Genomic DNA, 14086 nt, shown 5'->3' on the forward strand with positions numbered 1-14086 from the left:
ACTAAATATTCACTAGGGATGACTTCCCTAGCAACCCTTCTAATGACCCTCTTAGGTTTTAAAGCCTTGGTCATTTGGGACTCATCAAGATCAACTCTAGGGGTGACTCCCCTTGTGACCTTGGTGATGGTCTTCCTAGCCCTAGGTCTTGTTCCATAATCGAATGGAACATTATGGTAAGTGGGCTTGACCACTTGGGACTTAGGTTTGTGACCCAAACCTTTCTTGTCCTTGGACTTAGGTTTTTTTGACCCTTAGACCCTAGAGTTGACTTCTCTAAATTTTTAATGGTCTTTTCTAAAGTGTCAAGTCTTGACCTCAAGACTTGATTCTCCTTTTCTAATACCTCAAGTTTTAATTTGTCATTGTTCTTTGAGGTACTCCTAGGCATATGTCTAGTAGTTTTGGGATTCCTACCTTGGTTCTCCTTAACCTTAGATGGGTTAATCCTAGGGTTGACATTTCTAGTATTTTCCTTACCTAGGTTAACATGTTTTGCTCCTAAGCACATGTATTGATTTCTAAGGTTATCATGCTTATCATTATTAGCAATTGCAATAAAACTACTAGCATGTGTCTTATTAGAATTGCAATAATGAGCCTTAAAGGTTACCTTAGGGTTTGCCTTAGCTCCCCCTATCGACGTGCTTGCTTTCTTGTCCTTGTGAGATTGCCTCCCCCTCGGACATTGGCTCCGATAATGTCCCCTTCGCTTGCATTGGAAGCACATCACGTGCTCCTTGCTCTTGCGTATCGGGACTCCGACTTCCTTGATCTTTGGCGCCGGTGGAGTCTTCCTAACCTTCTTTGGACATTTACTCTTGTAATGTCCAAATTCCCTACACTCAAAGCATAATATATGCAATTTATTTGAAATTGAAATGCTTGAGTTACCTAGGGTTGAGGATGGATGAAGACTTTCTTCTTCATCCCTTCCGGAGGTAGACGCTTCTTCCTCTTGCTCCATTCTTGAAGAAGAACTCTCCTCCCCTTCTTCCTTAGATGTTGAGTAGCCCTCAACCTCTAAATCCATGCCTCCATGATGTGAGCTACTTAGCTCACTTGACTCCTCTTCATGACTTGAAGTGGAGCTTCCCTCATGGAACTTGGCCAAGTTGTTCCACAACTCCTTGGCATTGTTATATCCACCTACCTTACACAAAATGTCATTAGGTAATGAAAATTCAAGAATTTTCGTTACCTCATCGTTGATTGTGGATTGGTGGATTTGCTCCTTCGTCCACTTTTTCTTCTCTAGGGTTTCTCCGTCTTTATCCACCGGATGAGTAAACCCTACCTACACACAACTCCAATGAACTAGGTTACTCATAAGAAAGTACTTCATTCTTACCTTCCAAAACGCGAAGTCGTCGCGATCGTAGAAGGGTGGAATCGTGATGTCCTTTCCGAGTTGATCCATCTCTAGCTTGTGCTCCCTCGGGTGTTAATCCGGTGAAGAGCGACCTCGCTCTGATACCACTTGCTAGGATCGATGATCGCGGCTAGAGAGGGGGGGGGTGTGAATAGCCGCCCCAAATCGTTCGTTTCTTTCTATAAATCAAGGTTAGCGCAGCGGAAATAAATAAATAGAAACGAAAGCGGAGAAATCAAACCTCAAACTCGAACTCGACGATGTAACGAGGTTCGGAGATAAACTCCTACTCCTCGGCGTGTCCGTAAGGTGGACGAAGCCTATCAATCCGTCGGTGGATGAGTCCCCGGAGAACCGGCTAATATATATATACTCCTTCTGGGTGGAGAAACCTCGCCACAATCTTTCTTGCACCAGCAAGAATAGGAGTACAAGAATACACAAGAAGAAGCAACAATATGAATGTAAAAACAAACAATCTTGCCTTCTCGTCGGCTGTTGATGAAGCAGCAACTTCACGGGCCAAATACAGCAGCAACTGTTGGAGACCCCAGCCGAGGAAGCTCACACGAAGCTTCAGCTAAGAAGAGCTCAACAAAGCTCAAGCCGAAAATACTTCAGCAGTCAGTAGGAAGAAGAGGAACAAAGCAGTAGAAGCCCTCGATCTCCTTTTATAACCTCTGATATCCTGAGCCAACTTGCGAACCTGCAAGGCAAAAAGACCAGAACACAGAAGCCCGAAATAGCCTAGCCGTTGAGTCACAACGGCTAGGCCTGGACCGATCAGGCTCCACCCTGATCGGTCCAGAGTGCTGCTGATCGGTCATGGGGACCGATCAGCAGGCATGTCCCTTCCTTTTTCTCCCGAACTTCTTGCCTCTGATCGTTGTTTCTTGATCGGTCTGCAGACCGATCAGATAACACTCAGTAGGCTACTGTTTGGTTACTGATCAGTCACCAGACCGATCCAGATACCCAGTGTATCACTGGATCGATCCACTGATCGATCAAGAGCTTGATTTTTGCCCAAACCAAGTCCCAAACCTTCCAAACCAACATCCGGTCAACCTTGACCTATTGGTACATCATGCTTAGCATCCGGTCACTCCCTTGACCTGCTAAGACTCCCCACCAAGTGTCCGGTCAATCCCTTTGACCCACTTGGACTTTTCTCTTCGTGTCAAGTATCCGGTCACTCCCTTGACCTACTTGACCTTCTCAACACCAGATGTCCGATCACCCTTGATCCATCTGGATTTTCCCTTGCCCGGCTTCACTCACCAGGACTTTCACCTAGCTTCACTCACTAGGGTTTTCACCTGGCTTCACTCACCAGGATTTCCAATCTGCCCGGCTTCACTCACCAGGACTTTCCAACTGCCTGGCTTCACTCACCAGGACTTTCCCACTGCCTGGCTTCACTCACCAGGACTTATCCGTCTGCCTGGCTTCACTCACCAGGACTTTCCACATCTGGTCCAGAGAACGAGCTACCGAGCCCTCTCTGACCACAGTTCGGAGAACGAGCTACCGAGCCCTCTCCGACTTCCATCCGGTCCAGAGAACGAGCTCCCGAGCCCTCTCTGACCACAGTTCGGAGAACGAGCTACCGAGCCCTCTCCGACTTCCATCCGGTCCAGAGAACGAGCTCCCGAGCCCTCTCTGACCACAGTCCAGAGAACGAGCTACCGAGCCCTCTCCGACTTCCCATGTGCCAAGCTTCCATACTTGGACTTCTCCGTGCCAAGTCTCCATACTTGGACTTTTCCCGTGCTAATCTCCCTGCTTAGACTTTTCACCATGCCAAACTCCCTGCTTGGACTTTTCCCATGCCAAGCTCCCTGCTTGGACTTTTCCCGTGCCAAGTCTCCATACTTGGACTTTTCCGAGTCAGGTCAACTCACCTCGGGTCAACCTTGACCACGGGTTGCACCCACAATCTCCCAAGCTTGTATCCTTGTAAAATATCAAGATACAACTTTTCTGTTCACGTCAAATATTGTCAAACATAACTCGTCAAACATCAAAACACAACTCGAGTCAAGTCAACTCGAGTCTGGTCAACCAGGTCAACCTTGACCTATGGTTGCACCAACAGAAAGGACCTCCGGTGGTTTGTGGAGCTAGTCGTCAACCCGATGGGCAATTCTGGCGGCGTTCCTGGTTCGGTCCGGGTGGGGTCCGCCCGGGCCGGGGAGTTATAGATGGCATCAGAGCGACCGTGAGTGCGCCTGTGGCAGGAGCACTCAGGGCACCACCTAACGAGGGAGATTCTTGGATTTGTCAGTGGTGTGATTCGTGGTTACACAACGAGGACGTTGTGTCTTTAAGTGGGGGTGATTGTAATACCCTGGTTTTGAGATTCTGGTTAAGTATGGCTTAAAAGGTTAGATGGTACTATCCATATCACCAAGGTGCACTTTCCTTTTCGAAAGTCCAAACTTAAGAATTCCAAAGTTAAGCGTGCTTGGCTTGGAGAAATCTTAGGATGAGTGACTTCTTGGCAAGTTTCCCAGGGTGCGTGCGAGTGAGGACAAAGCACGCTGAAAGGACCTTCGATGGTATGTGGAGCTAGTCGTTAACCCGATGGGCAATTCAGGTGGCATGCCCGGTTCGGTTCGAGTGGGGCCCGTCCGGGCCGGGGTGTCAGTCTCCTCCCGGGCGGCCCAAGAGCCAGTCAGACTCCCAGGGCTCAGCCCAACTTCTCATGGGCTTAGCTCTCAGTCTGCTCCCGGTCAACCCCAGTGCTGGTCGGGCTATTGCTAGGGGACAACATTGTCTAGGAATTGTAACCACTTGTCAGAGAATAACACTATTAATCAGGGAGTATTCTGATACTTTATCACATACAAGCCACGGATCCTTCCTCTACCCAATGAAAGTCCGTCGTACATCCTCCATCACTTGACATTCTTTGACGCCTCATTATTACGGAGGTTATAAAAGACAGTATAAAAGGGGGGGGGGGGGGGTATGTCAGTTAGCTAGGTACACGCGCGCACACTCTTCTCTTACAGTTCTTCTTCACTTTTCGCTCGGCCACCGTATTGACTTGAGCATCGGAGTATCTGCATTAGGGACTCCTTCCCTGGTTCTCACCCTAACACTCCCATGTGATTTCTCTGTGGTGTGTACAAGTCCGTGGGTATCATCTTCGACCGTCTCCCACTACTCTGCTCGAAGACCTAAAGCTTGCCACGCATTTTTGGATCACGGGCGCACACTCTTCTCTTACAGTTCTTCTTCACTTTTTGCTCGACCACCGTATTGACTTGAGCATCAGAGTATCTACGTTAGGGACCCCTTCCCTGATTCTCACCCTAACACTCCTATGCGATTTCTCTGTGGTGTGTACCAGTCCGTGAGTATCATCTTCGACCATCTCCCACTACTCTGCTCGAAGACCTAAAGCTTGCCACGTATTTTCGAATCCTAGAGCTCAGTCCACCTTCCGTTAATGCTCCTGTCTTCGTCATCGGTCCCCTTCTGACTTAGTTTTTAGACAGGATCAACATAATATACTTTGGTGAGATATAATGGGTTTCACATGACTTCACTATTATCCATTAGTTAGATAAATTTCTTTGGTGAAGCCAATATTTTGTTGCCATTTAGCCTTTTCATTTCTTGATGTAGAAAGGTGTTTGCCTCAATGCCCAAGTGTGGAGCCCCGTTAACAGGTATCTAGGATGTAGCACGGGATCCAACGGCGGTAAGAAGGAAAAAATTTTTGATTTACCGTGGAGAAAAGAAAAAAACAAGTAAGAAATAGTTGAAGATAGCTCGGGGTGTCAATGTCAACATTGGTAGCCCACAACTCGGGTAGATCACCTGGGCTGCGTCCGCCATTGTCAATGTCTGACAGGTACTGCATCCATACTTTGGTATAGGAATTTAGAGGCATTAAATTGTTATCTAATGACTGTCAAAATAACTATCTTGTGAAAAAAAAGTCTCCTACTAGTCAAGTGTTTATGTTCAAGCTTATGGCCTTTCATCAGTATGATAAAGTTCGTTAGAAACTTCTAATATTTACTTTTATTGCTATCTGTCATCATTCCAATGTCTGTGTTTCAAGTTACAATGAGCTTTTATGTAAATTATTGGATGTTAAAAAATACATTATACCTTCCAGTTAGTAATTATATTTGGATTCTATGAGCCTTATCCATCTCCATAAAAGCTATTTCTTACCTATCTGCTCCACTGACTATTATCATTCTGCTCCATTGACTTCAGTATTCTGTTCTTGCATAAAGTAACGCAACGTCCTAGTTTGTTTTGGATGTTTAAGTTGCTTTCGTCTCAAGATGTATGTATTGTGAGTAAATCCTCCCTGACCCACCACTTTCTTGGTGCTATGGTGATTATTTCCCACCTTTGCTGGTCGAGGTTACTCCTTGGCAGCGATGCAACCAAAAAAATGGCAATAAAGCCTGGAACTTTAAGGTCCTTTTCATAATCCTGAGTGCAATTAAAGGAGCAACTCATCTTTTGCACAAGTCAGAGCTTGGATGCTGAGAGACGAGGCACCTTTCCTAATCATGCTAAAGTGGACTTCTATATTTCATACTTTTTTTCTGATCGGACTTCTGTACGTTCCAAGAATTATCGCCTTTTTATTTATCGCTACTGTCTGATGCTCACGATGGCTGCTGCTTATTGTCCTAGTTTGGTCACTGCAGAGGCACTACCAGGTGTTCCTCGATGTTCTGCTTTTTTTATTAAAAAAAAAAATTAATGCCAACAAGCTGTTCAGCCCATGCCATTTTGTTTGCCTTGCATTTATCAACAAAGAGCGCACGACACTATAAGTGTTGGTTCGAAGTATAATCAAATATTAAAACGCAGAAAAAATAATTCGCCATAGATCCAATTCTTATTAAACGTTTGTAAAGGTTATTTTCGATAATCTTTGCGAATTTGAAGAGCCAAGCCGAACTCAGACTATGTACGCGTTCGTGTCTCTATAATATTCATACGAGCACACTGTCGTTACTAGTCTCACGAGCACAATTAAAATCTCTCACCGTCGCCCGTATGCACACTATGATGCTAACTACTATATATAAATTGAGATTAAATCATAACTTTTAGATTGATACTCTCTTATTCAATAAAATTATATCTTATGACGTAACTCAACTTCCAACTCTTATCTAAAAAGATATTTTATTTTATTTTATCTGTATATAAAATATAATGTGGGTATTAAAATCATTGGCTTTAATTTGGTTTCTAATAAAATGTCTCATATTACTAATCTCATGATTAACAACTCACTCTAACAAAAAGTTCTTAATTACTTCTATTTCTGCCCTGGGCATTTCACACGAAATCAACCAGAAGCATTTGTCAACTATGGTTATATTTATGCTAGATAACTTATCTATTCTGAGGCCGGGACATTATTATCTTAGAGGGACTTTCCCCTTTCGTCTTCATTCAGATGAGCACATTTTTTTTTAATTGGCCGACAACCCTTTCCTACCTTACTAATGACACATCCTATGTGCTCAACTCAAATCCGTAGTGCAATCTCTGGCAATGATTGTGTGGGAAGAAAATCTGATTTCCATCACAATTGGCATTTTTCTTGCGTGACTTAATCAAATCGAAACATGTGGCATGTAGCAAAAATGATACATTCATCCTAGCACTTCTATCAATTTATCCCTAGGTCAATACGGAACAAGTAAATTATGGATATCTAATAATCATTAGTACAAGTGTTCAAGGCATAGGAGAAGACATACTTGGACGTGCCAAATTTCGACCTCAAGACCTCATATAATAATACCTCATACTTCAACCACCGTATCATCGAGATGCATCAAACTGAAACATGGTAGATACATCTGTAGCGAATTTTAACAATATGGATATGTGTAAATTTTAAATTAATGGCACAACAATGACATTGTATGTTTACCTACAGTGATAACATTGTGCATTGTCATGGTTTAGATCGATCTAAAGTTTAAAATTTAGCTAGGGTGTAATATAGAAGATTTTTTTTAATGGAAGTGGATCTAAAAACACTGACTATTAAGATAAATGTGCATGTGTATTTTTTTAATTTACCTAGATGACTAATGAAAAATTTTTATGGGGGCAAGACCGGCCACCCCAAGATTAGTCGACCCAAAGTTTGGATACTTGGTGTGTTAACTAAAATAATAAATAATAATAATAATAATAATTATAATTGTGCATTACGTCGGGAGAGGATATCTCAAAATCATCTACACTGTCTAAGCTACTGGAAACTTGCAAATGCACAAATAAACTTGTAAGATCATCACAATTCTTCTTCTCAAAAGAGGTGTTCCCTCTGAGTGATAGCTCATTAGCTTGTTGAACTGCTAGAACAATAACTTCACCGATGAGCCATGCCATTGTAGTTCTTCAACTTTTTTTTTTTTAAAACAATACTTTTGATAAAAATAATTTAGGCCTTCATATTTTTATCAAGTTGAGCATAGAAGAGATTGCTTCAGTCTGGTAGGTTGCTCCTGTGTAATTTTTAATTCGAGCAACATAACAATATAATAAATTAAATGTGGCAATCATTCTTAAAGCAATTAATCCTTCAAGCGCGTACACATAACCTTTACTTACCTTTTTTTCTTCTTTATATTGTAATTTGTTTTTAATGGTTAAGCTTAGTTGAACCTAACCTAGTCAAGTTGGAAGAATTATAAGTCGGGATTTTCTATACGTTTACATTTTAGGAATAACAATTTTATTGATCAAAGTATTGGATGGCCATTCTTGTCTAGTGTTTTGCTCCAGCCAATGGTACTGTCTGGAATCCCTCGGCTCCTTTTTGTGTTCCACAAACTTGTTCTTTATAGGGAAGTTTATATCCATGAAGTACTAAAAGATGATTTTAACATGGCTGGGATTTTTCTTGCTAAGAACAGTATTGTACCATTTGGACTTGTTTGGCCAAGCATAGGTCAGTCTAGGTTCCTCTGCGACCCTTAATCCGTGAATCATGATGTTGGGTCAATCGATTCTGTGGGACCAGTCGTGTGAGACGCTCGGGACCTCTTACCACCATGATGGCAGGTCGATGACTAAGAACATTGACCTGATTATTGTTATAGAGGATTTAATCCCATTTGTGTCATACAAATTAATGGTTGTTAGAGGGTAATTGTAATCATCAAAGAATTCGGTGAGGTAATATTTCGATAAATCACATTTATCAAACTAGTCGCATCTATGAGTATGTATGCCTTTTTTTTATTTGACTTTGCAATTGTAATGGAGATGGTCAATTCATTATGATGTTGAGAGTTCATCCACTTGGTGTCCTCTCCTAAGAGATGGATATGCTTTCTTATATTGACTTTACAATTGTAATGGAGATGATCAATTTATTATGATGTTGAGCAGTTCATCCACTTGGTGTCTCCTCCTGAGAGTTTCCTGGCTAGATATGTTCTCAAGTGTTTACAAATCCTGGTTTGCTTGCCTTGCCTAATAGTTAAAATACATCGCCGTCCCATGAATCCTTAAGAGGGCAACCGACATATGCGCGTGCAGGAACAGAGAACTTTAAACTTGTCAACTAGACTCTGTAAAAATGGCAAACCTAGTTGACGTCGCGATTTTAATCTCCTCGCGTGAACTTTGTCGATTTAACCTATCAATTAAATAAATAATACCTTAATCGCAACCGAAGAAACCTCCTGCCACAAACTCACAATGTGCTGTAACTTGAGGGTTTTAGAACTGTCCCATTTCGATCCCCGTCTTCTTTTCTTATTAAATTATTAGAAAGACAGTTGTCTTCCCGGCCTTCTGAATTGAGGAGGTGGACATAGACTATTTGGAGGGTACATGGCGAGTGCAGAGCACCGGACCCGGAGAGATTCTTGGGAGACAGGACAGAAAGATTCATGAATCTTCCTCAATGCTTCCTGGAAACAGCAATATATATACATATGCATGTTAATTGAGCCATTGACTTGGATGGACCGACAATCTCAATTTCGTTCCATTCATACATCTACAATTCTTAAGTTTGTATTTATTTTATTTTGGAGATCCAAATTGGTGCATTGTTTTTAGTTGACGTAATCTGTAATCTGTAATACCTCGATGGTGTATTTGGTTCTATGCAAGTGATCTGCTAATATATAGTATTGCATGGGTCGATCATATTAGAGGAGCTAAATAATTCGAACAAGTTAATTGGATTAGACGAGCTACCTGAGGTGAATGGGCCGACATCAATTGTGTTGAATACTCGACTATTAAAAAAAACAAAAAAAAAAAAAGATAATCTCAGTTAATCTCTAAGGGTGATCGGTCCGGTCCCACGGAAATTTCTCACCGGCCACAGGGTAAATCGGGAAGCGCATGCGGTCAGCCCAGTATCCTTTGATTACGCTCCTCATTTGGAGGAAAATTTCCTACAAATACACCGTAGCTGGGGTTCGAACCGTGAAATACTCGACTATTCAATTATGACAAAAGGCGAATACGCTTGCCTTAGCGCCCCCGCCAACCCGTCCCAGGGCCAACACGGAGGAGGTAAATCACGAGCGGCTACTAGCCTTTGGAATAGTGACTAGCACATAAGGGAGGTATTTATCTCGATTTTATCGAAATTCGAACTCCAGACCTCATTATGGCAACACCTCATGCGCTAGCCACTAGACCCATCCGAGGGGACAATACTCGACTATTCAAGGTGGCAAAAGATGAATACGGTCGCCCCCAGTGCCCCCGCCAACCCGTCCCAGGGCCAACACGAAGGAGGTAAATCACGGGCGGCTACTAGCCTTTGGAATAGTGACTAGCACATAAAGGAGGCATTTACCTCGACTTTGCCGAGATTTGAATCTCATACCTCATGATAATAACACCTCATGCACTAATCACTATATCCATCCGAGAGGATAATACTTAACTATTCAAGCTAAGTGATTAAGGGGTGTGATTGCATCAAATTATATCAATTTAGGTTTAGATCAATAGGTCGTATTTAAAAATAAAAAAATTAAAAATAGATAAAAATTTATAAAATTGAAAATAAAAATTATAAAAATATTTAAAACATTGTTTTAAAGTAAAAGTTATTTTTATTTATTAAAATTATTTTAAAAGTTTTTTCAGCATTTGGTGTGGCATGCCGCATGCATGATCAACGTCTCTATTGAGATACTTTGAGCTGATGATGGTTGAAGTCAACGTATGGATGGATAAATTCGAGAGATGTGTACTGCATTCACTTTATGTTTTTTTATCTTCACATATATTAATTGCATTAGTATTGTTGTTGCTACGCAAAATCACTAGTGGGGTTTTTTTAGGGTTTCTTTTGTGTATTTATTATTCTAAACTTTTGACGTTCTACTAAATGATTTGTTACGACCTTTACTCTAATTTATATTTGTAATTAATTCCATTATGCAATAGGATTCAGTCCGGAGTCTGGAAGTTGCGTGGACGGAGGGGCCAGTGAGGTGAGGGGAGGTGGTTGGGATATTAACGTTAGAGCCAGAATAAAAGAGATCCTTAGCTAAAATATTTTGATATTCAAGCCAGAATAGTAATTCAACGAAATAGAGAAAAAGATAAATAATATAACAATAGAACATTAATGAAATTTGAGTGACTTTGAATATATTCATGTACTTGGTCAATGGAGAAAATTTTTTTTAGACCGTCTCTCAAAATCTTCATAATAATAAGACAACCGATAATATCTAATATTAGAATATGTTGAATGATGAAATATATATAACAATCATTATGATATATAGTCAAATAATCAGCACAAACTGTGCTGATAGAATTATCGCCATGAAACATTCACTTCGGAATAAGAGAAGATGGCCAAACTACGAAAGAAGAGAGAGAGAGATAAAATCCAACTCCGAGCTGTCTTCATCTGATCACCAGTTAGATTACTGAACTTGCACTTGACCCATTCGAAACGTGTTGCAGAGCCACCATCCTTTTAGTGTCCCAATTTTGGTCGGCGTCTCTCTGAACAAATGCCACAATTTAATAAACTTAAGCTCAACTGGTCGGTCCCGGGACTGGATTGGGTCAAAATACAAATGCAGTAGCTATAAATAGGATTGAGCTGGAGAATTAAATATTGTTCCCTGACAACTAATCCAAACGATAGGAATTTGTAGCAGCTCGAATATTATACGTGGCGTTGCGAGATGGAGATATCATTCAATTCCCCAAACCACTGCTGTTCATTTATGTCCAACTCCAATCAATTGATTGGTTTAAAGTACAAGATGACTAGCCAAATGCATGCACCATTAGCCGCCCTCCTCCCTCCTCGCTCCTTTATAAGCCTTCCCCTGCTTCAACTTTCCCTCAGTCGAGCAGAAGCGGTAGGCGTTGGCCTGTGACTGTATTTGATCGCCATGGCTACCGTTTCCCGTCCTGCCTCCCCTGTTGTCATTGCAATTAGCCCAAATTCAACCTTACCTTCCCTATCCATGGTTGCTGCAGCAGCTGAAACTGGTCCTGTTAACGTGGTATCGAAGTCCACGGTGTTCCCCGATCGCGCGTCGGCGCTCGGCGAGCTCCGGCTCTCGGTGTCGGACCTCCCGATGTTGTCGTGCCATTACATCCAAAAAGGCCTCTTTTTTACTGCTCCTTCGATGCCCATTCCCGCCCTCTGCTCCCTCCTTGTTTCCTCGCTGGCCCGCGCTCTCTCCCTCTTCCCCGCACTCGCCGGCCGCCTCTCCACCCTTCCCGACGGCCGTATCGTCGTTGTCTGCAACGACGCTGGCGCCGACTTCGCCTACGCTTCTGCTCCGTCCCTTTCCCTTTCCAATCTTCTACCCTCGTTTTCTGACGTGCCTACTGCGGTCAAGGCGCTTTTCCCTCTTGACGGCGCTGTCAGCTTCCACGGCCACTTCCTCCCGCTCGCTGCTTTCCAGCTCACTGAGCTCGGTGATGGAGCCGTCTTCCTGGGCGCCGTCGTCAACCATGCCGTCGTGGACGGCACCTCGTTCTGGAACTTCTTCAACGCGTGGGCGGAGCTCTGCCGCGGTGGGGACCCCGCGCCGCCGGACTTCCGACGCAACTACTTCGGTGAGTCGAAGGCAGTGCTGCGGTTCCCCGGAGGGCATGGCCCCGAGGTGACATTCCCAGTGGATGCGCCAATTCGGGAGCGCATCTTCCGCTTCAGCCGTGAGGCAATTCTGGAGATCAAATCGAGGGTGAACGGCCGCGTCAATCGCCACGGCGGCGGTAATTTGACAGCCGAAATTCTCGGGAAGCAAGTGCACGATCGGAAAATGGCGGATGGTGAATCGGAAGAGATCTCATCGTTCCAGTCGCTTTGCGCACTGGTGTGGAGGTCGGTGACGCGGGCACGAAAGCGGCTGTCGCCGGAGGCGACGACGACGTTCCGTATGGCGGTCAATTGCCGGCGCCGAGTGTCGCCTCCAGTGGCGGAGAACTACTTCGGGAACGCGATACAGAGCATCCCGACGCGGGCGGTTGTTGGGGAGGTGGTGGAACGGGATCTCCGGTGGGTGGCGGAGCTGCTGCACCGCGGTGTGGCGGCGCACACCAACGAAGCGGTGCTGCACGGAGTGAAAGAGTGGGAGGCCGCGCCGCGGTGCTTCCCGCTGGGGAACCCGGACGGCGCGGGGCTGACCATGGGCAGCTCCCACCGCTTTCCCATGTACCAGGGGAACGATTTCGGGTGGGGGACGCCTGCCGCGGTGCGGAGCGGCCGGGCCAACAAGTTCGACGGAAAGATGTCTGCTTTCCCGGGCCGTAAGGGAGGCGGAAGTGTGGATTTGGAAGTCTGCCTGGCGCCGGAGACAATGGCGGCTCTGCTCGGCGATGAAGAGTTTATAAACTACGTCGACTTCTAGCAGCGCAGCGGCGGAGACGATCCTCACTGAGTCCGCGATATTGGCAGGCAGGAAGTTAATAAAAATCAGCAATTAACTGCAACAAACTATCTCTAGTCAATCTAAACTTAGAAGGGATATTGCTTGTCGCTTTCAGTTCTCTTCCAAAAAAAAAACTCTAATGTCAACCTGTATTGTTCCAGTTTTATATTAATATTAATTTTCTGTCAGTAATTTGGATATTTCGCCATGAATTTATCTCAAAGATAAAGGATCAATAGACCAGGAAAATATTTTTTAAGCTTAACAAACAGTTGTGGTCTTCATTCAAAGGGATTTTTTTTTTAAAACTAAAAAAATTATATAGAATGTAGAGCAACAAGTTCTTCTTATAGTCAACTCAGACGATAATATTAATTCTTAACGCTCATTGCGCTGATAGGACATCGTTGTCATTGTCCTCTATTCCCAGCATTGATTAAGTGCATGATTATTCCAAAAGTACGACTTAGATTTCAGATAATTTTTAAAGTTGTCATCGATGAGATCATTGAAATATTTTTATCAATATATTTTTGCTGAAACGCCTGATGATCTAAGATTTCATAAATTAATCTAGATATATAAAACATAAAATTAAACTGTCAAAAATTACAGAATAGCAATGCAAACATCTAACTCTTACCAATAAATATGTTAGTTTTTAATTGATAAATTCATGGAGTACTTTATGGTGTCATCTAAGGAGTGTATACCTGGGCGGCAGCGGTGGCGATTATCATAATCAACAAAATACTGATTTAGTTTTTTAAAGCTCCTGATTAATAAGATTTTATCTTTAAGAAGTATAAAAAAAAGT

General features: G+C 43.2%; 1 protein-coding gene across 1 annotated transcript; it reads left to right on the forward strand.

Annotated features, from left to right (window-relative positions):
* Nucleotides 1-11711: 11711 nt before the first annotated feature.
* Nucleotides 11712-13469, forward strand: LOC122051559 (protein ENHANCED PSEUDOMONAS SUSCEPTIBILITY 1-like). Its single transcript, XM_042612752.1, has one exon. The coding sequence runs from the start codon at nt 11779-11781 to the stop codon at nt 13246-13248; it is 1470 nt and encodes a 489-aa protein (XP_042468686.1). The 5' UTR covers nt 11712-11778; the 3' UTR covers nt 13249-13469.
* Nucleotides 13470-14086: the final 617 nt, after the last annotated feature.

Source organism: Zingiber officinale, chromosome 1B (genome assembly GCF_018446385.1).
Source record: "Zingiber officinale cultivar Zhangliang chromosome 1B, Zo_v1.1, whole genome shotgun sequence".
Taxonomy (NCBI): Eukaryota; Viridiplantae; Streptophyta; class Magnoliopsida; order Zingiberales; family Zingiberaceae; genus Zingiber; species Zingiber officinale.

Bases quoted from the DNA above. Each gene is read 5' to 3' on its own strand.
- LOC122051559 (XM_042612752.1), top strand. From the start codon at position 11,779: ATGGCTACCGTTTCCCGTCCTGCCTCCCCTGTTGTCATTGCAATTAGC.